We start from the raw sequence: 22,365 nt of genomic DNA, 5'->3' as shown, positions 1-22,365 counted from the left end.
AGCCGGAACAGCGTGCGGTTGTTTGTCGTACTCCACGCGAGGGGCATAAACGTATTTGCTGAAAGTGTAACGCTTGTTAAAACAGATAAGAGAGCGCACAGGATATATGCACTCGACTGGGGGATGGGATGGGAGCAGAGTGATTGTGGAAGGGGGCGTGGATGTGGGTGCGGGTGTGGGTGGGGCCAACTGGCAAGTGTAAGTGCCAGTGCCGGCATGATAAATGACATGTTTCATTTGACATTTTAACAAAGTGTTGAATTTTTGCTGCTTGAAATGCTTTTTGTGACGTGACGACACTTTTTTCTCTCCCTACTTTCCATCTATTTTTTTTTTATTATTATTTTTTTTTTGCTTTCGTTATGTTGCTCGCTTTTGCAGCCAAGTGTTAAATAAGAGCCCAAGGACCAAGCAAAATAACTGCATAATTTTTCAAGCACATTTTGCCAACAGGCAGGCAGGCAGTCAGTCGACGATGAAACATTTAGAATAGATAGAGCAGAAGACAGAGCGAGAGAGAGAGAGAGACAGAGAGGTGGGAGAGGGAGTAATAGAGGCGGTGCTCTGTCAAGCGCAGCATTTGACAGTCGATTGTTTTGCATTCACTGATCTGCAATGGCTAATGATATAGCATTTATACCCTGAGTCAATGTTGCGGCATAAACACTTTGTGTGCCAGCATGGGGTGGTCTATTTTATTTAGTCAACTTTGTAGTGGATTATTGATTGGGAATTTAATAAGCGAATTTCAAAGATAGGATAAGATAGAGCAGAAGAAATGTATATTAGGATTATTAACTCATATAATATATATGAAAATATATTTAAGATCTGTACTAATATCATATGAAGAAAATTCTGTTAAGTTTATGTATATACACATATGTATATTATATAAAATGTATTTCAGTTAGCATTTTGATATGCAAATTGTGGATGTTTATGAAAGCGTTCTCTATACATATTTGATTAATAATTAAAATATTTTAATTATATATGTATACACATAATTATTATTATTTTATTATATTATAATATAAGGAAAATATTTCAAATTATTTAATTTAATTATAATATAACTGAACTGGATTATTTCTCATGAATTAAAATTTTAAACATTATTTGTATATATGTTTACCTTATAGCAATTTCATTTTAAATATATTACATATATGATATTTAAATTTAAGTGTGTATATAAAAAGAAATTTATAAATAATTTGTGAAATGAAAAACATAACACTTTTGTATACCGAAAATTGATTAAACATAAAGTGTCCCATATAAATAAATAAATCCAAATAATTTTTGAAAAACTGATATTTAAATACATATATTCAGGAAATAAAATTAATGCAAAAAATATTCGAAAAGTAATTTGACAAAATATATATTTATTTATAAATTTAATATATAATTTTTAATTTAAAAAAATTGTTTATATATTTTTAAATGAAAATAATATAATTTTTAATATAAAATTAATTTTTAAAATTAAATTAATAAATTAAAAAAATGATATATATACCTTCAACACACACACACTGCCATTATTCACATCTTTTAGAGTAGCTAAAATTCGAAATACACATGAAATACATAAACTTGAGCCAGTTTGCTCAGGGCATTGAACTCTTCGCGTTCAAGGCGAAAATTTTTCCGCTTGACTTTAATCGAAATGAATCAGTGAATCAATTTATGCGCACTTAAGACTCAATACGCAAATTCACTTGAAAATTATTTAGCGGCCAAAGATGAAAGCTCGAAAAAGTTTATTAATCATGGCCCAGAGCATTGGCGTTGGCAGCTGTCGCATGTTACGCATACGCCGTGTGGGCCAAGCAAAAGTTGCACTACAAAGACAATGGCAGCGACAGAGCGAGAGAGAGAGAGTAAGTGGGAGAGAGATATGGGGGAGGACATTAAATTATGGCGCGCATTTATCAACATTTAAAACGACGCTGATGACAATCTGCCGACTGCAATTTAAATATGCAAATGACAGACAAGATGCGGAAGCTGCCTGCCTGCATTTGCTGCCACAGGCTTCACATTGCTCTGCCGCACGCACCGCCGCACCGCCGCACCACCGCCCCGCCCCACTGTCATCTACTCGAGCTGCTCTGGCGCTCTGTCTACGCCACATAGTTCAGCTCTGAGCTCTGCGCTCTGTTGTGGAGTTCTGCGTGCCACGGCTTGAGTCGCAACTGCGTCTGCAGGACTCAACGCCACATATTTTAGAGTGCACTTAACTCGTTTGCTGCTAAGGATATTGTGCCACGACGCGCCTGAGTGTATGCTATGAATATGCCAAAGCCCGCAGCAGCTGCAACAATGCAACAGCAGCAACAGCAACAGCAGCAGCAGCAGCAGCAGCAACAGCAGCAGCAGCAACTGGTCCATCGATGTTGAGTGTCTGCTTTGCTTTGACCTCGTGAACTTTAATTACAATCTAACGCTCACATTTGCTGCCTGCCTGTGTGTGTATGTGTGTGTGCGTCTACAGCACTCGAAGTCAGCCGCTGGCCATAGAAAATATGTAAATCATAATAAGCGCCAGAGCCGAGTCCTTTAGCGCCCATACCGCTGCAAGTTCTTGCCAACTGGCTTTACATTCGGGGCTCTGACTTCTGGGCCACGCAATAAAGGCCGCCATCGTTTGCTCTGCTGCTTCATTCTATTTGCAGCGGCGGCAACGACAGCGACAGCGGCAGCGGCAGCAGCAGCGGCAGCGGCAGCAGCAGTGGCAAACCGCAAATTAAAAATTTCTGCACGTCTCCACATAAAAAACTTTTCTCTTTTTCTCTGTATTATGTATATATGTGTGTGTGTGTGTCTGTATGCTCATATATATCTATATGTTTATATATATACTTTCTTGCTGCTTAGTTTTTTTTGTTTTTTTTTCTCAGCTTCTTTATTTTTCTTTTTTTTTTATGCTTTCGTTTAGTTTCTGCTCATATTCAGTCGAGCTGCCTGGCAGCGCTGTCGCCGGTTTATTTCCTTTTATATTGCTTTGCTTTATGCCCGCACACACACACACACGCACATACTCATATACAATATGTGGCTGCGTGGCATTTCAAAGTTTAGCTTTACAGTTAGTTGTTAGCATCTGTGTGCGTGCGTGTGTGTGTGTGTGGCACTTGGCTTCGAATTGTCATATGTGTGCAGGCGCGTGTGTATGCTTGCCGGCGTCTTTCTTTCATTGCGAGTCCATTCGCTCAATCCCTTCTCGCTCACTCACACTCACACATCTTGCTCTCGCTCTCGCTCTCACTCTACCTCTGCCTCTCTTTCTGCCCCCGCAGTGCGTGTGCAGCTAACACAAATGTCCTGACGCGTTGATTGTGTTTGCATATTATACACGCCCTTTTATGTCCTATGGCAATATGAAATTTATTGTACGCACGCCGCCCTCGCCCAGCCACGCCTCACCTCGCCCAGCCACGCCTCACTCCATTTGCCATTCTTTGGTCCCAATGTCACTCTGCTGATGTGCTCCTGCAGCATCCTTCAGCCAGCCAGGGTCTGGCCTGGCCCTGACAAACTGCCTGCACTGCACGCAACGAGGACATTGATTTTAATCTCAGCAACCGTTCGCTCCCTCCCACCCTCTCCCCACCATCGTCTCTTCCCGTCCCTTATTTGCAGTGCAGCAAAAGGCAAATTTTTTAAATTAAAATAACAAAAAAGGTTAAGCGTTCAAACACTGAGCACACACACACACACACACACACACACACACACACACACACACACAAAACTACAAATGAACAACAACAGCAGCTTACACAAAGAAAAGCCCTCACATTTATTACTTGATGGCCATCAGAAATTCTACTTGAGATCTTTGAGATGAATAAAATTAAGCTCTTGAATCAATAGAAACTCTTGTGGGATTATAGCAAACTCTATATTATATATAATTTATTATATATACGTTAGCTTAGCTTTGATTATGTAATATGCGCGTAAATGGAATTCTTAAACATATATTTATACATATATAGTAATATTTGTAAATATACGTATTTAAAGTATATTTAACTATATGTAAATATATATAAATATATACAAAATTAATATAAATAAAAATATATACATATTAAAATTAAATTTATTTACTAGTGTTTTATTTATTTATTTATTTATTTATTTTTTTTTTTTTTGTTGATTTATAAAATAGATGAAGCATACTAGTAATTAAAAATTTACTGTCATTGCTTAAATTTTTATTTATTTTTTTATCCATTGAATGTATTATATATTATTAAATATTCGTCTATCTATTTTTTTAAATTTTATATATATATATATATGTATATATATACCTTTTTATTATATTTATTTAAAAAAAAATAAAAATATTTTTCGCACATATGACATATGCTTCTTCTTCATAGATTCGAGTTTTCATTCAACCCTATGAGCGAGTATTACACAATCGTTCAGATGGCTTTAGAAAACTTTCACTGATTCCAGATGCTGTCATAAAAAATAAAATTTAAATAAATTTAAATTTATTAACAGAAGCATAATTAATGCCACATAAATATTATTTTTATAAACTATGCTGTATTTATTAAAAACTTCTCATGCAACTAATGTAAATACAGAGAGAAATAAATACGCATAAATTACGCACGCATATTAAATGCCACAGCGTATAATTTAACTAATAATTATTTAGCGTTTGTTGTTAATTCTTCAAATAAAATATGAACGATAATGGATATATTAATGAGCGTATGCATATGAAAGGGTTGGGTCTGGGGTTTTTATGGCGATTACGACTATTGCACTGGCACATTAAATGTCCATTTATGGCTTGGCTTCCGCTGAGCTAGCTCCAAAATGTTCAATTGCGGTTGAATGCCGCAATATAAACAAATGCATTTCACCGCACATGAACAAATGCAAATACCAACGAAACTATCCGCAAAAAGTCCGGGCCGGGCCACACCCGGCGTATACTTTACATAAAACCATAAAAACACACACACACACACACACATACATACGTAGAAAAAGGAAGCGATTACCTCGATGCAGTTATAATGCGCTAATTTATGTGCGAAAACTCATTGTGATTGCGAAAAACTCGTTGGCCAAATCAGAGTGTATGCCCTTTGTTGTTGTTGTTGTTGTTGTTGTTGTATTTTGGGGTTAGAGTTTTGTTTTCCAATTGATTGAATCCTTTGTGTGCGCGCGCTAATTATGCCGAATTATGAGCATAATCATGAACGAAAATTTGATTAATACCTCAACAATATCAACAATAAATAAGCTGGCAACACAAAAATATTTTATAAATTTTAATTGAATATAAATGCAACGCCGTACCATGCGGCGTATGCGCAATTTCAACTTTTTCAGTGCCAGCAGCAACGACAGCATTAAGTTTCGATTTATTTCAATCAGCGGTTGGCCATTTGCGCCGTGGCTCGTGGACGCCATAAAATTGCAGTAAATTAAACAGTTGTAAAGTTAAATTACGTACTCGATATGCATACATACATATACACACTGTGTATATGTATACAAGTGTACAAATGTATTTGTATATGTTTGCAGGTTTATAAAGTATTTTACTGTCTGTGCGGCTCGTTTTTATTTTTTCTGTATTTTTTTTTTTTTCTGTGCTAATGCTGAAATGGGTATGATGTTGCTTTAAAAAGAGCATAGATTATAGCTGAATCAGGTATTCACATAATTTTTATCTTACACAGCTGATATATATATATATTTATATTATTATTTAGTTTTCATAAATAATATAATTTATTCAATCGAATATTAGTTGTGCTTTGCATTTAATATATTTTTAAAATATAAAAAATGCTCTGTATATGATTTATATTTATTTTTTAATTTTTCTTGAAAATATACGTTTGTAATATTTAAAAATTTGGTAAAAATTATTTATTTAATCGATTATTTATTGTATTTTTATGTACATCCGGAATTTTTGTTTTTTTTTTTTGTTTTTTTTTTTTTTCTGTTTTTTAGATAATAGTATCTATGGTTTTAAATTTATACATATATTTTTATAGAATAAAAACAATGTATTTTATTTGTTAATTTATTTTTTTTTAAATTATAATTTCTATAATATAATATTGAAAATAATCAGATTTTTTTTTTATTTATTTTATTTTAATTATTTATATAATATATATATATATTTTTTTTTTTTCATAATAATATTCTAAAAATAATAAATAATCTATCTATATTTTTTGACAGAATTTTTTTAGATCAACCTTCTAATTTAAAAAAAAAAAAGAAAAACGTTTCAAAGAGTGGCTTGCCCTATGCAGGATATCTGTCCGCGTATCATATTGACTTTTCAATTAAATCCTCTGCTCATTTCTTTTTTCTCAACTTGAACGGCATTTGCGCCTGGCTGAGCCAGACTGTTGCGCATTGAAATCCAATGGCATAAAATATTCCTACACTTCCTGCTCCGCACATTGCTGCACAATGGCAATTTTAATGGAGCTGAGATCCTCGCGCATTTGCGGCTAAGACTCCCGTCCGCAAGTGTTGACTACCGCAAACCGCTTACTTAGGCCATTATAGGGGACCGGCTGAGGCGACATTGTATTAAGCGTGCAAAATTTATGGCAATGCGGCTGCCGCAGCGGGTGCTTTAAGAGAGTCTCACTCTACCTATCTACCTCCCCACCTCCCCCTTTCTCCATCTATCTGGCTCTGTCTCTGCTTAACAGCAGAGTCTTAGCAAAGCACTTGTGAATTTATGGACATGGCCTGCGGTGTTCCTGACTAAATGCACAACAATCAGCTGATAAACCAGATGGCTCTTCAAATAGTTAATTAATCAATGAACTCTCTCTTTCTCTCACACTCGTGCGCATTTTGAATAGATGGCCTCGAGGTTGGCTTGTTAAATTGCACAATTCTTGGCTGATAAAAGGCAAAAATCGTTTTTAAAGATTTTTCCCAAATGGTTTGCCCCATCCCGTTCGCTTTATGCATTTGGCTAAACAGCCGCAGGCCATGTCCATAAATTCACAAGTGCGGCCCATTAATGCCAAAGACTAACAAACTCTTTAAAAGCAAAGCAGCGGGCAAACTTATACGAATAGTTGAAGAAACTTTATGTCTGCGCGTAGCGAGAGCTACTTGAAGAATATGAATTCTGATTTCCATTTATCTCTAGATTGTTTTATCATTATGAAGCAATGAATTAATAGCAAATGATATATGTGAGATAGTTCTAGATGAAATACGGGGCACTATAATAGAGCACTTTAAAGCTTTTAGGACTTATTCAAACTATTTCTATTTCTAATTTTTAAGAGTAAGTAAGTATGTAAAAATAAATATATGAAAATAATTAAAGAAATTAAAAAATATTTCCCAATGCTTTAAGCTATATATTTTTAAGTCTTTTGTACAAAAAAAAAAAAAAATAAATAAATAAATAAAATAAAAAATAAAAATAATAATAATTTAAAATACAAAAAAAATAAAATAAAAATAAATAAATAAATGAAAATATATATATATATTATATACCTACATACTAGAAATCTCAGTGTGCACAAAATTCCACTTTAACTTATCAAAATTCAATTTAAAAAAAATTAATTCAATAAAAATAACACATACCTTTGGGACAGCCCTCGCTCGTGTAAGTAGTTAGCTGTGTGTGCTTGCGCCGCTTGAGCAGAGACATACGCGCTCATATCGTTGTGATTGTATTGGCACTGCGTGTGGAATACATTTGCCATGTTTGGCTGCCATTTTATGGTCTCGGCCCTGCTTCACACCTTGCCGCACTATACAAATTACAATTTTTATAGCATGCGATTTTTAAAAATGTATACGGCACATAAAAGCAGCCACGGCACGTGGCAACTGCGAAAACTCAACTGAAAACTGTAAAAGAAGAAAAAAAAAAAAGAGTTTGTCTCGCAGAAAGGGTTTTATTTTCCCCTTATATAAATTTATATATAGCGGGCATATATATAGCTAAGAGTAAGGGTATTGTACAATAACTTGGACATGATATGTGCATTTTGTGCTCATAAAGTATTTATATTGAGCTGAGGTAATAGATGGGCCATAGACTTTTCCCAGAATTTGAGTTTCCAGAAACTTTAAATTATTGATTGAAAATCTAAGGCAAGTCAAATTTAGTATTTCAAGTAGTTTGTTTATGGATCGTGTACAAAAACTCGTTTCATTTTTAATCATCTAATCACATTTGATAGATCTCAGCTTGCATCATATTTTATTTAAAGCATTTTATATATAGACATATTAAACGTTTGACATATTTCTGTACGAAGTGCGCGCATTTCTAATTTAAAAGTTTTTGTTCTGAGTTATGGGAAGATGCTGAAAAACTTTGATATGACATGTTGAATTATTGAAGAGCTGTAAACTGATTTCATAAAATTAACTGACTTGGCAAGAATGCAAATGGAGTATATTAGTTCATCTTAGTATCTGACTATCCAATTATGCGAATTTTAATAATTATTAATTTGAATTTGATTAACTATTAAATTGATAATTTTAAAAATTGTAAAAATACCAAATATTTGCATACATTATTCCATTAGAATTTAATATTTACTCTCTAAAAATGAGCTCCTCAACAAGAGTATTTGAGCTTCCACATTTCACAGATTTCTTCAAGTTCCTTCCTTTCGCATTAATGTTTTATTTATGATGTGCCAAAAATGGAATCCGCTCGCAGAATGCGCGGTTTTAGTTATTTGTTTGCCTTTTTTTTAATATTATTTTTTTATATTTTTATTTTTTTTTTTGTTATTTTGATTTCCCCAGTTGCTGTAGATTGAAAGTTGATTTCCGCGTGTTGCGTGCCGCACAAATTGAAGTGAGTTTATGTGCCTAATTTTTGGGCATTTAACTTGATGCGGAATTACTTATTGTAGTTCTTTGGTTTATTTGATTTAACCTCTTCTCCTGCGCCTGCTTCTCGCAATTACAATTTGGGCAAACTATGCGCAAATTGTGTTAAAACACGCAGCAAGAAATATATTATTTTTTCCCTGCTTTTGGTAATTGTTTATGTTTTGCGTTTATATAATATTTTCCGATGTGCGATTGCGTGCCGTTTGTCGTTTGTCGTTTGGTTATGTTAATTTGACTGCTGTTTGCAGTTTTTATGCTGGGTTTTTGTTTATTAAATATGCATGACATGCAAATGGCGGTCGCATGCCAATTAACTTTGATCGATTCAACAAAATGGGCGACAAGATTTTTATGAGCAATTAATGTGGTTGCCACACTGCGGTTGCCGCAGCCAATCGCCATTAAATTGTTTGCAACTGGGCGATGCACTCAAGCCAAACCGATTCAGATCTTGGCTCAAACCAAACTAAAAATAAATTGAGAAATTTTCAATCAAATTAATTTTCTTCTCTCTCTTTTCTAATCAAATTAAATCAAATTTCTATGGCATATTTTAAATAATTAGTATTTTATTCTTCTGGTTCTATGTGCATTTTGTGGGATTATTTTTTCTGCAAATATTGTTTGGCAAAATATATGCATAAAAATTGTCTGAAATAAATGCGAAATGTGCAAATTTGTAGAGTTTTTGGTTGGCTGCCGGCCCGACAGACATCATATATATTGAACGCCCCGCTGCATGCGCCAAAAAGTTGCATAAATATTCGCATATGCAGCGCGCATTTCCCAAATGGAACAATTACGGCGCAATCAGAGCCACGGAATACCTACATAAACACAATTTATTTGCTCGACGCTCTGTGCACATTTCAAAGCTAATGGCAATGACACGACATTTTGCGTTTAAACAATAAAATGTGACTGACTGAGACTGAATGTGGCGAATGGATATCCTGTAAATTAGTTGACTGCGATTGTTGCATGAGAAAAATTAAAGAGTTGAAGAAAAAAAAAAAAAAAAAAAAAAAGTAATAAGAAAAAAAAATACAATAAAATAAAATAAAAATAGGAAATTAGCGTCTTATACTTAGATATTGCAACATACAAAGATAGAGGGAGAGAGTGCGATTCACTCACCTTTCTCTGGAAAGGGCGAGATAGAGAGGCTAAGAGAGCGTGAGAGAGAGAGTGACAGACAGAGAGAGAGAGAGAGAAGAGAACGCTCTCTTGGGAGAGCTATAAGTATACGAAAAGCAGCATCATTCCAGAATGTCACAGATCAAAGTGAAAATAGATTGGCTAAGGCATTACCTATACACACTTCCGATAGAGAATACTAGCCAGGTTGCATAACTTTGCGAGAATTATGTTCTGCTTAATATTTTGAAAGATTGTATTGTTTTAATTATATTATATTAATCTGATACAGCATAATTTGGAATATCAATAAAACTTTCATCATGAACCACAATTGTAGTCAGTAGAGAATAAATATCAATTTATACTCATAACACAAATAAAACGCTTTAATATTTTCATTGTACATTAGTTAAAGCTGTGATTGTAAATATGTCCCAAATTAAAAAATAGAGCAAACAAGATGCTCTAAATAAATAAATAAAAAAAAATAAATAATAATATATTCAGTCGAAGTTCAATTTCGCTGTCCTTATTCTATATTATCGTCTTCTAACTTTTTTTTTACTATAACTCATATTTGTTTTTTAATTATGAGTTTTTTATTATAATTTTTAAAATATATGTATAAATATATGTATATATTATTATTATTTATTTATCTCTTTATTTATTTTTTGTTTGCTTCAGTCAATTTTTAGTGTATCTCAATATTATATCTAACCTATATCAATATTGCTCACAAAATGAATAATTAACTCTTCTAGTTTTGTGGTTATTTCAATTACATTCTACAATATTTTACACTAAATATTCATTGAAATTATCTCTCTCAGTCTTCAGTCTGTCACACCTTTAATGAACTGAATTCGCCGCAGCACTTGGCTACCTGTTGTTACCTGGCGAGGGCAGACGTGATGCCTACCCGCTGTTCGGCCGGCACTTCAAAGGCAGCTGCGTATAATTACGGACAAGTTTAGACCACATGGCGGCTGGCGTTTGGTTTCGGCTGGCAATGGCTGCGTTGCATACTCTGCAGCGCCTGCAAATTTAATGGCGCCGCTTTAACGAGTGTTGCCTACTTTGCAGCGTCGCGCACGCATCTCAAGTGGTTGCTGATGGGTTCATGCAACATTCTGGTTGCCTTTGCAAATGTCTTTTTCGCTTCACTTTTGTTGATGCTGTTGTTGTTGTTGTTGCTGTTGTTGAGCAAGCACCCGTCTCTCATTATTCTTGTTGGCCTTATTAGAATACTTGCTTCAACTGCTGCTGCTGCTGCTGCTGCTGTTGACTTAGTCAAGAGCAATTAACATGCAAATAAGGCCTATTAGTTACCTAAACGTCAGTCTGTCAGCTGCTGTGTGTCGCTCTTAGCCAAGTTCGCTCGCCCCTCGTTTCGGACACCTTTTCGTGCACTTATTGGCCTTTTGGCAGGTCGCACCGTGGCGTTTGCTTTTAATGACTTACTAATTTTCAGTTAGCTTTGTGCGCACCAGACTCCTATTTAAAAATTCTGAATTGTCGTTTTAGGGGAAGGCGACCGGTTGTCCGTTGTCCGTCGTCCGTCGACCGTTCATATCATTAAAGTTTACGTTTATGTTGAGCAAGATATTCAAAAAGTTTTTGATTTCCAAAATTACAAGGCCTCCAAACATTTCCAAAACGAAAAAAAAAAAGGGTTTAACCCAGCCAAAGTTTGCCTTTATGAGCTTAATCTATAAAAACAAGCCCCTTTGCTAAGCAGTTAATCGTGGAGTTTTAATCTGGTTATTTCTTGGGGATTTTGAAAGCCAAGAACTTGTTTTGAGAGAGCTTAGAGATGATCTATGAGCAAGTTGGACTGATTTTTACAGCCAAAAAGTTATTTAGCTTAGGAATTTTAATATAAATGTTTTTATAAGAATTGTAGAAAAATATATGTAAATTACTAATTTTTATTAATTTTTTAAAGGAAATATATGGTGGTCTTTAGTCTGATTTACCTTTAAAAAACTGTATTTGGCATTTTACGAATATTAAAAAAATACTTGAAGCTTAGATACCATTGTAAATGCCAAAAAAATATATTTTAAAAGAATACATATAATTTTTATATTTTTATAAAATTTATAAATGAAATGACGAGTGTCTTATAGAGGGGGAAAGATTGAATTTAATATTTATAGCTCCTACCTAAAAACATTTGAAGACAATAAAGTTTCTTATATATTTTCTTAGCTTGCATAATTTTTACAGGGTATTTCTTAGCACATATTCCTTATGTCTAACTTTGCTATTTCTTTTTATGTTTGTTGTTTTTTTTACTTATGCTAAGTTAACTCGTACAGCGCCTTATCTAATCACTGTTTCGCTTTGTTTTTGGCCCATTTATCGAATGCTCTTTTCTCGTGATTGGCGGATGAAATTTTTATGAACTTTGCCTTCTGCAATTAATGTTAATTGATCACTTGAATTTGTGCATTTTCATTAAAACTTTTTCAGCTTGGATCACGAATCAGAAAGTCAGTCAATTACTCCAAAAAAAAAAAAAAAAAACAACGGCAACGACATAGAGGGGGGGGGGAGAGAATGAGAAGAGTTAGCAGAGAAGTATTTACACAGCTTCTGCGGTAATTTATCGTTCTGGCCAAGGCAAAGGCAGCCAGCCTCGGGGCTTTGGTTTCTGGACTCTGGTCAGTGGCATTGGTGCTGGCAATGGCAGCAGGTTTAACACCAGACCAGACCAGGCCGCAAATCGCCATTGAATGTGCAGCACCTGCAGTGTGTGTCCGTGTGTGCACACCTACACTCACACACACACACAGACATAGTAGGTCACATAATGGCGCTGCGGTATGGACAATGAATGCTGAGGGTGATGATCCAACGTGATTTATCTACTGACGCTGAGGTTAAAAGTTTTGCGCATACTCTCATTGTTTAGGTCAGGATTCCCTTTGTATGCACAGCACATACACACGCTCCCACACACACACTCACATACACTCACACACACTCACACACACTCACACTCATACCCACATGCAACCACACGTGCTATAGACACTGCACTGCACTGCGCTCAATGGCTATGCAAATTCTCGACCTGACAGAGCTGTCAGAGTGCGTTGAATAATATGCTCGTCCCAACATTGAACGCTCAACGCAATTATTAAACTTTTGGCATAACTTCAGTTCCAAGCTTAACTTTTGGCTTTAACTATGATTATTTGATTTGCCTTTTATGTGGATCTTCGTCCATTTAGCCAGATATCTGACCTGCACCACAAGATGCTGACAGCCAGCTCATTATTTAGCCACGCCGAGTGTAACTAATTATTGCCAGTTCTCTCTCACTTTTGGCTTTTTTTTCTGCCGCACTTATTGACACAGCTTCATATTGCTCCTCACCCCCGTGATTCCTGGTCTGCCCGTGTCCTTGTGCAATATTTTGCTGACGCTTCGCTCAGATCCATCATTTTGTGCAGCCATCTGCGACACGTGGCCCCTCGGTTTGGCTAATAAATCTTAATCAGACGGCGGCTCAGTCGAGCCGCAGCTATGTGGGCGTGTCCTATTTGCAGACTTTTACTGCCATAAACACTTTTTTTCGTTCGCTTTTTCTCTGGCTTATCACATTACTGGACATTCATTGCCCTGTGCGGACCAAATTACAAGTCTGGCAAGTCTTATCAAGTAAACACATTTGAATTCTGATCAATTTATTATTTAGTTTGCTTAATATATAATTTAGAGGTGCTGCCCTCAATCGAGCCTAGCAATGCCCACTACCGCCACATTTTAGAGCCCGAGGTCATTCATCAGTTTGTCCCACCAGCTTAGAGTGGTTGTAGCGGGTGTCTCTGTAGTCGTCAGGTTCCAGCTAGGGGTAGACGCATTCAAGCCAGGAGTGGTCAAGTTCCAGCTAGGTGTTCCGGGAGTAGTCCAGTTCCAGCTGGGTGGAGTAGGAGTAGTCCAGTTCCAGTTAGGCGTAGTCCAGTTCCAGTTAGGCGTAGTCCAGTTCCAGTTAGGCGTAGTCCAGTTCCAGTTAGGCGTAGTCCAGTTCCAGTTAGGCGTAGTCCAGTTCCAGTTAGGCGTAGTCCAGTTCCAGCTGGGTGGAGTAGGAGTAGTCCAGTTCCAATTGGGCGGGGTAGGAGTAGTCCAGTTCCAGTTAGGGGTAGTCCAGTTCCAGTTGGGTGTAGCAGGAGTAGTCCAGTTCCAGTTAGGGGTAGTCCAGTTCCAGCTGGGAGGAGTAGGAGTAGTCCAGTTCCAGCTGGGAGGAGTAGGAGTAGTCCAGTTCCAGTTAGGGGTAGTCCAGTTCCAGCTGGGTGTAGTAGGAGTAGTCCAGTTCCAAGTAGGCGGGGTAGGAGTTGTCCAGTTCCAATTAGGCGGGGTAGGAGTAGTCAAGTTCCAGTTAGGGGTAGTCCAGTTCCAAGTGGGTGTAGTAGGAGTAGTCCAGTTCCAAGTGGGCGGGGTAGGAGTAGTCCAGTTCCAGTTAGGGGTAGTCCAGTTCCAGCTGGGTGTAGTAGGAGTAGTCCAGTTCCAAGTAGGCGGGGTAGGAGTTGTCCAGTTCCAATTAGGCGGGGTAGGAGTAGTCCAGTTCCAGTTAGGTGTAGTCCAGTTCCAGTTAGGTGTAGTCCAGTTCCAGTTAGGTGTAGTCCAGTTCCAGCTGGGTGGAGTTGGAGTAGTCCAGTTCCAATTAGGCGGGGTAGGAGTAGTCCAGTTCCAGTTAGGGGTAGTCCAGTTCCAGCTGGGTGTAGTCCAGTTCCAGCTGGGTGTAGTAGGAGTAGTCCAGTTCCAAGTAGGCGGGGTAGGAGTTGTCCAGTTCCAATTAGGCGGGGTAGGAGTAGTCCAGTTCCAGTTAGGTGTAGTCCAGTTCCAGTTAGGTGTAGTCCAGTTCCAGTTAGGTGTAGTCCAGTTCCAGCTGGGTGGAGTTGGAGTAGTCCAGTTCCAATTAGGCGGGGTAGGAGTAGTCCAGTTCCAGTTAGGGGTAGTCCAGTTCCAAGTAGGCGGGGTAGGAGTAGTCCAGTTCCAAGAGGGTGCAAAAGCATTTCCAATGCAATATTCAAGGTATCGGAGTGACCTTTCGAGTTTATGCAAAGTTTTGCTGATTTCATATATGACACAGCGTTCCGTCGTCCAGAATTGCTTCAGCATGGGACGCACACCGACAAACAGATTCATGACCTAAATTAAAGAGGCTTTGATTAGTAACCCGCTCGTTTGCTTGTTGTTTCCCTTGCTGTCTCACCGAATCCGTATAGCATTTACGCGTGCTGCAACCGGCCAGCTGCTGCTGGAAGGCAGCCCTCACTCCATCGGAGCTCGGCTGTTGCAAATAGCTTTGCAACTGGGTTTGATCCAAATTGGCGCACTGACGCAGCTTCTTGCCCGCATGCATTAATATCTTCGCATTTCTGACCTGAAAATTGGCCGAACACTGCTCCAAATCATTGAGTATACCAAATTGGGGTAATTGAAGATCTCCAACGATGGCATCGAACAGCTCATTTGATAGGGTCGATTGAATGGATTCAGATGTCTGTAAATTATGAGAGGTTTCGATAAGCGGAATTCTGAGGTTAGGCTTGGATTATACCGAGTTGTATGTTCTATGGAGCCAATGATTCAATGTATGATAAAGTTCCTTATAGGTATATGAATAGCTTATAGCTTTAGAGTAGTATCTACTCTGACTCTGTTTAGTGATCTCTTCCTCGTTTCTCTTTAATCTATTATTTTAGTCGTTTTATTTATAACTCACTTCACAAATTTTTTAACACATCATAAATCACTTCATAGATATGAAATTTAATAAAATTCAAATTAATAATTTTTCAAAAATATTTGACAATTGATAAATTTAGAACACAGATATGATAGAGTGAATCAAAAATAAATTTTTTTAGTCTTGGTATTACTTGCTCTACAAATATGCACCTGGTAAAGGTGCCAATTAACTAATATCCATTCTACATACCGTTGCGCTGAATAACAGTGCAAATAGCACAAAAATTTTGCAGAGAACCTCCATGTTGAGGCCTTCGTTCGTTAATGACTTGGTCACTGGATCTGGCCAAGCATTTTAAATCAAAAACACGATGACAATTTTAAATTTCTATTTTTGCCTTATCGCTATTACCGCTATGAAATCACAGCCGACAAAGTAATATTTGGCAAGGTGTCCGCCAAGTGATAAGGCCACAAAACCCCTGATTGATAATTACATTTATCTAGCCACACATACATATATGTATATACATATGACTAATTAGATAATTGTGAATAATTCCCAGTGCCTAAAGCACTTGACAGTGCCTTTTGACAGCAGCTATAAATTGTTATTGTTTTATAGGAGCCATTGACTTGTGGCTAATTAGATCTTGATATTCGATAACGGCATATTGAGGAGGTCAAGTAATATATGAGAATATAAATATATTGAATATTAAAGCTCTTTATTCAGCGGCAATAAAACTGAAGTTGTTGCCATAAATTCTATAGCTCACATTTAGTTGGCTGGCTGTTCGACGGCCACGGACTGCTGAGCGGACTGCTGAGCGGGCTGCTGCTCGAATGGCTGCTGCGCGAATGGCTGCTCAGGTTTCTGTTCCACTTGTTGCTCTGGCTGCTGCTCCAACTGCTGCTGTAGGTGCTTCTGCTCCAGCTTCTGCTCCTCCTGGTGGGCGGGCAGCTCACGCTGTTGCGATACCTTGACCATGCACATATCGAAATCGTTGGCTGCCTCAATGGACTTCACCTTCAATTCACTCACGGCGGCCCGTATGCAGCTAGAGCGCTGAGTCTCCACCACAGAGGCATTCGATACAAACTGCGATTGGGTCTGATAAGCCAAGGTGTTGCAGCTATCCAGCAGTTCCAGGTTCCTATCCAGCTAAGCAGTTATAAAAGCGATATTAGCTTTAAATATTTATATAAATTGGGGACTGCACCTACTGTCGACACGGTGCAGTTGATGAAGCGCTGGCTGTCTGTCTCATTCAGGCACCTTTGCAGGTTCTTCTGCAGCTCAATCTGCTGGCTGCGTATGGTGTTGACGGTGGCATTGCTGCGCTGGAGATTCTCCACGACGGTGCGTTTGGCCACATCCTCGCACTTGGTGGTTTTGCTGGACAAATCCGAGCCGATCTTGCTGGTCGCATTGGTGTACCGACTGAAGCAGGTCGCCTCACCAGCAGACGCAAGGGCGCGCGGCTGAGCCAGCGGCACGCCCAGCTGCGACATGACCATGCGAAGCAGAGTCGTCTCGTCGGTCATGCGGGGCCAGGCGCTGGCCTGCAATGGAGCCAACAGCAAATTCAATTGTAATTAAATGAAAATCGGTCGCTCCCTGGTCGATTACTTACGCCCAGCACTGTGACGGCGAGCAGTAGAATGCGTGTAAACAATTTCATCTTATTCCAGTTGCTTTCTCGAGTGCTAACTAATTGCTCATCTCAATGTTTCAGTTGCTTTTATAGCTGACTAAATGCTGCAGCAATATCTTCTGGTTTCTGCTCTATGTATCGTTTTTCTGCTATATCTTCTTCTTCTTCTTCCTCTTTTTTGCAACATTCGATTAGATAGGGGAAAATGTACAAGACAATTGGCAGGCTTAATTGGCTTCTGTGCAGTTTTAATACAAGTAGGAACAACCCTTTGCAGTGATATCGTGGCCGAGGTTATTGTGTAAAGCGCCAGCTATGATAAATTGACACACACACACACATACATATATGTACAGTTAGACATACACTAATAATCAGTGTTCATGTCCCATTAGTTGCTGCCTTATCAGACAGCTTCAAAACGGTGTCTTGTTGTCTGCATTTTTTATCGTACCACAAATATGATATAAGAACTTATTTTTAAATTGTAAACCCCGACTGAATCATCGGGGCGCTTGTAAAACCAATTTGTAATCAAATCGAATTCAAGTCATTCACTTAACACCCATGTCTTAATTGATTTGCCGCTTAATTCTCGAGTACCTCATCGATAGAGTCGCATGATTTTCCCATTGCACGTGCACACGTTTATCTGGCAAACGTCATGATGAAAGCCTGTCTGTGCATTTTCTCAGAAGCAATAGGGGAATCGGCCCATGCCATCATCGACTATAAAGCTTTTTAATCAGTTCATGATAATGGAGAGCATTTCTATATAATTCCCTTATCGTTTCCTCCAATTATTTTTTCCTCGGTCAGTTGTTATTCAATTTGAGCAAATTATGAATATAAAACATTTAAGTGCATATTGTGTAATGAACTTGGTTTTTTTTTAAGGTTTAAAGCATTTAAGAGCATATTGTGTACTGAACTTTATTCATTTACTTCTACAAGAAAATAATTGGGCCCTTATCTGAGGGCCTTGACAGATAGCATTTCTATTAATATATTGTATATTGTTGTTATTTATTTATTTTTTATTTTTTAATTAATTGCATTCGTTAATATAAATGTTTATATATATTTTTAATTACTTAGAATTTATTTACTTGTTTTTATTATTATTTTAAATTGCATTTGTAGATATAAATATTTATATATTTGGTTAATTACTTGTTTTTATACTTACTTTCCTTACTTGTTTTTATTTTTTCTCTTTTATATATTAGTCGTTTAGGCCTGGAAAACAAATTAATTAAAAAATATATAATGATATATCGACTTCAAGCAGCCTTTGTCTAGCTTCATTAGAAAGTCAACAAAAAACAATTGCTTCAGCTGCAGGTAAATACATTCAAAATGTCAATGAAAACAATTTTGTTGTGCGATATATATTTGATTGATTGCATGAGAAAATCAGATAAAGCAACACTACTTTCTAGCGTGGCCAAAAGAAAAATATGCAGAGAACCGACAGAATTCGACTGTGGAAGGTTTTGGTAGAGTATTAAACCAAGATCGAAAAAAGTAAAATATAAATTTCTAAAGAGAGGTTCGAATCATTGGTATTAATATTAGAAAAGTTTATTAGCTAATAATCTAATAAATATAACGAAATAAATAATAATAATAATAATAATAATAATAATAATAATAATAATAATAATAATAATAATAATAATAATAATAAAAAAAAGTTAATTAGTTAGTAAAAATAAAAATATATTTTTATATAAAAGTGTAATAATATATATTTATAATACATTATTAAATAAATAAATAAGTTAGGTCTTTGGCATCTTTGCACAAATATTTAATACATATTTATGATGATCACAAATAAAAAATAATTATTTATTAAATACATACAATATACATATTATTTGCTTACGATTTTTTTTTTTCTAAATATTATTTATAAATTCCTAAAATATCTGCTAGTCAACAATTATAAACGAAATTTGTAAAAACATGGAATATTTTCATGTTTATTGAATTTCTCATATTATATATTTATAATCAACACATTAGATTTTTATGCATTTATTATATAGTCTTCAGCTACAACAATTTTTATATATGTGTTGGCAGATTTATTTTTAATATTTTCATATAATTCATTACATTCAAAACTCATACACACAGCATTTGAATTCTAGGAAATCCTTATAGGAGTAAGAGCTCTTAATTGTCAGTGAAATGAAGTCAGCCATTGTTTCACACTCTCCTACATGTTGTTCTTGTTGGTTGTTCGCCAATAAATTTTGGTAGCTCATTAGGGGCGTAATACAGGTAGTCAGGTAAGGCCTGCAGTCAGCTCGCAGTCAATTGGCAAACAATCAGGTGGAAATTCAATTCATTTATCAAAAATGGTTTGAGGTGCGCGCGCTGCCTGGAAATCAGTGCCAAGAATTTCATGTGAGAAAAGCTGGCAAAACAAATTTTGAAAAGTGGCAGAAATTCACAGTTGCCAACAAATTTATCACAACAAGCCAGCAACACGCACACACACACACCTGCATATGTAGATGTGCGCTGTGTCTCATATATCATGCGACAGGGCAAACAAGATTTATAAGGTAAAACATGGTGCGAGCAACTCTAGAGAAATAACGTCAACATCTCGCGGCTTAAAAAGAAAATGTTCCCCTTTTTGTTGTTGTTGTTGTTGTAGCTGTTGTTCTTTTTGCTTATGTTTCGGCGCACAACTCGAACGATTAATCAAAAAAGTATAAAGTGCAGGCGGGCAATGCCTGCAACTTTTTGCTAAGGTGTGTGGAAGCAGTGGGCGTGGCAGCTGCTGCTAATGGCACAAAAGCTGTGGCAAGCCACAACGCAGCCTCTTGAGAGGGTGATAAAGGCAGAGAGACAGATAGAGGGAGGGAGTGAGAGAGGGAGAGGGAGAGAGAGAGAGGGAGAGAGAGAGAGAGAGGGAGAGAGAGAAGGGGACAGTGACAGCGCAGCTCACGTGCTGATCATAGAGTATTCATAGAGCAAAAGAGAGTTTATTAGTTTTTGAATAAAATGTATTAAATATTTAAAATAAATAGAGAAGGAGAGAGAGAGGGAGCGAGAGAGAAAGAGAGATAGAGAGAGTGAGGAAAAGAATGAGAAATAGAGTCAAAGAAAGTGTGAAATATTGAAGGAGACTGTGAGGCAGAAAGTGGCAGTGACACAGGAACGAGGGAGAAAGTGAAGGGGGCTGAGGGTGACCGAGACGGAGGGAGGAGAGATAGATAGAGAGAGAGAGAGAGAGAGGGATGGACGGAGAGATCAAACAACTTTGGAGATCATAAAACAGAAAAAAAAATGCAAATTGAAACTGCGTACAAATTGATATTAAGGAATGAAATATGTGAAAGAGAAAGACAATGGCTGTAGAAAGAGAGAGTCGAAGTGCGATACGAGTTGACAGAGAAATGTTAGACAGGAAGTGCCACAAATGAAGTGAAGAGGAAAGAGAGAGAGAGAGTAGCAACAGTAAAAATATAGAAATATGATGGGAAGAGAGAGAGAGAGAGAGAGAGAGAGAGAGAGAGAGAGAGAGAGAGATAGAGAGCAGAGCAGTCATATTAAAAAAATAAAATTGCAGAACACAGATATGGAAAAAGACATAGCATTCGTTCCTAGACAAACGTTGTCATTATAGAGTATCACACAGTCGTCTTTATGGTCGAATGCAACAGATTTTGCCAATGTTGGCTAATTTAAATGTTGGCTGACATCTTCGTTCATTTTGGCTGTGGTGCAAAGCCAAGTGCACGTCCTTAGCGCTGAGCTGTCAGCGCGTCAAGTGTGACAGCTGCTCGGCTGCTCGGCTGCTCGGATGTTGTATGTTGTATGTTGTATACAGCTGTGTGTGCTGCATGATGTATGCTGTTGTTTGTTTCTTTGTTTGTTTGCTTGTTTCTCAATGGTCTGGCACTTTTAATGACACCATTGTCACCTTGGCCAACCCCAAAATGTGAAATGAGCCCAGCTCGTGCGCGCCTTTGCTCATTTGTTGTTTGCCGCTGTCGAGTGGGCGTCATGTAATGCGGCTTGAAGTGTCATTTACACGCGCATTGTATTGCGTCAGCTGCCACAGCTGTCACTTTGTCGGCTTTTTGCTTTATTTTTGCAGTGCGTGTAATTTTTTTCCATTTTTTTTCTGTTTGCGTTTTAAGTAGCTGTTAAGCATTTTCATTACACACGCCAAAATGCACAATGATTTATGCCAAGAACCCGACTACCGTTATCACGTGCTCGTACCGCTGTCAGCGGATTAAATACTCATGCCACAAACCATAAAGCTGCCATTGCCACCTCATCCACTTTCAAAGAGTCTCCCACCCACTCCCCCACCCACTCTCTCTGCAGTTATAACTGTGACCAGGGCAGGCGCTTTGTGCGCAGTTTATCATTAAAAACAATATACAAAAAAAAAATGGCATTTCATGCCTCATGCAAGCGATTCCTGGTTATGTGAGTGTTGCGCATTTTCAAGACCAGCCAACAGCAGACGGACATTGCATATTGTTGCACACTGTTTGCTGCTGCCGTCAGTGGGGTTTCGCTTTTGTTTGCTGCTGCAGCTTTGTATGCAAATAAATGGGCGGTCTAGACGGGCACGCACAATGGCAGTTTTAATTTGAAAAGTGGCTGTTGCAGCAGCAGCAGCAGGAGTCGGAGCAGGAGCAGCAAGGGCAGCAGCAGCAGGAGCAGCAAACACCAGCAGCAACCACTGCGAGGGATGAGTGCGACTGCAAGCCATTTTTATTTTATTTTTTTTTTTTAATAGTTTTTATTTTCGATTTTTGCAACAACCGCAAAAACTTGTGCCAGAACGTGTCGACATTTGTGGCCTAAACAAAAGACCAGGAGAAATAGCTGCAAAAATAAATAGATTAAAAGTGCACACACTAAAATATATTTCGTGTTAGACAGTGTGTTTGCCCAAAAGCAGACA

At 37.4% G+C, this 22,365-nt stretch overlaps 2 protein-coding genes across 2 annotated transcripts; both read right to left on the bottom strand.

Moving 5' to 3' along the window:
• Positions 1 to 13,734: 13,734 nt before the first annotated feature.
• On the bottom strand, positions 13,735 to 16,114 carry LOC6579133 (DNA-directed RNA polymerase II subunit RPB1). The gene is made up of 3 exons (XM_002004994.4): positions 16,010 to 16,114; positions 15,281 to 15,571; positions 13,735 to 15,216 (listed from the first exon to the last, which is right to left on the bottom strand). Exons 1-3 carry the CDS (start codon positions 16,061 to 16,063, stop codon positions 13,831 to 13,833), a joined length of 1,731 nt encoding a protein of 576 aa, XP_002005030.1. The 5' UTR covers positions 16,064 to 16,114; the 3' UTR covers positions 13,735 to 13,830.
• Positions 16,115 to 16,470: 356 nt separating this feature from the next.
• LOC6579132 (alpha/beta-gliadin clone PW8142) lies at positions 16,471 to 17,508 on the bottom strand. Its single transcript, XM_002004993.4, has 3 exons — positions 17,397 to 17,508; positions 16,987 to 17,325; positions 16,471 to 16,924 (listed from the first exon to the last, which is right to left on the bottom strand). The coding sequence occupies exons 1-3, from the start codon at positions 17,442 to 17,444 to the stop codon at positions 16,541 to 16,543; spliced, it is 771 nt and encodes a 256-aa protein (XP_002005029.1). The 5' UTR covers positions 17,445 to 17,508; the 3' UTR covers positions 16,471 to 16,540.
• Between the last annotated feature and the right edge of the window lie 4,857 nt (positions 17,509 to 22,365).

Source organism: Drosophila mojavensis, unplaced genomic scaffold (genome assembly GCF_018153725.1).
Source record: "Drosophila mojavensis isolate 15081-1352.22 unplaced genomic scaffold, ASM1815372v1 contig_80, whole genome shotgun sequence".
NCBI classification, from domain to species: Eukaryota; Metazoa; Arthropoda; class Insecta; order Diptera; family Drosophilidae; genus Drosophila; species Drosophila mojavensis.
The sequence above is the reverse complement of the archived record's forward strand: the minus strand, read 5'-3'. Positions and strand labels throughout refer to the sequence as shown.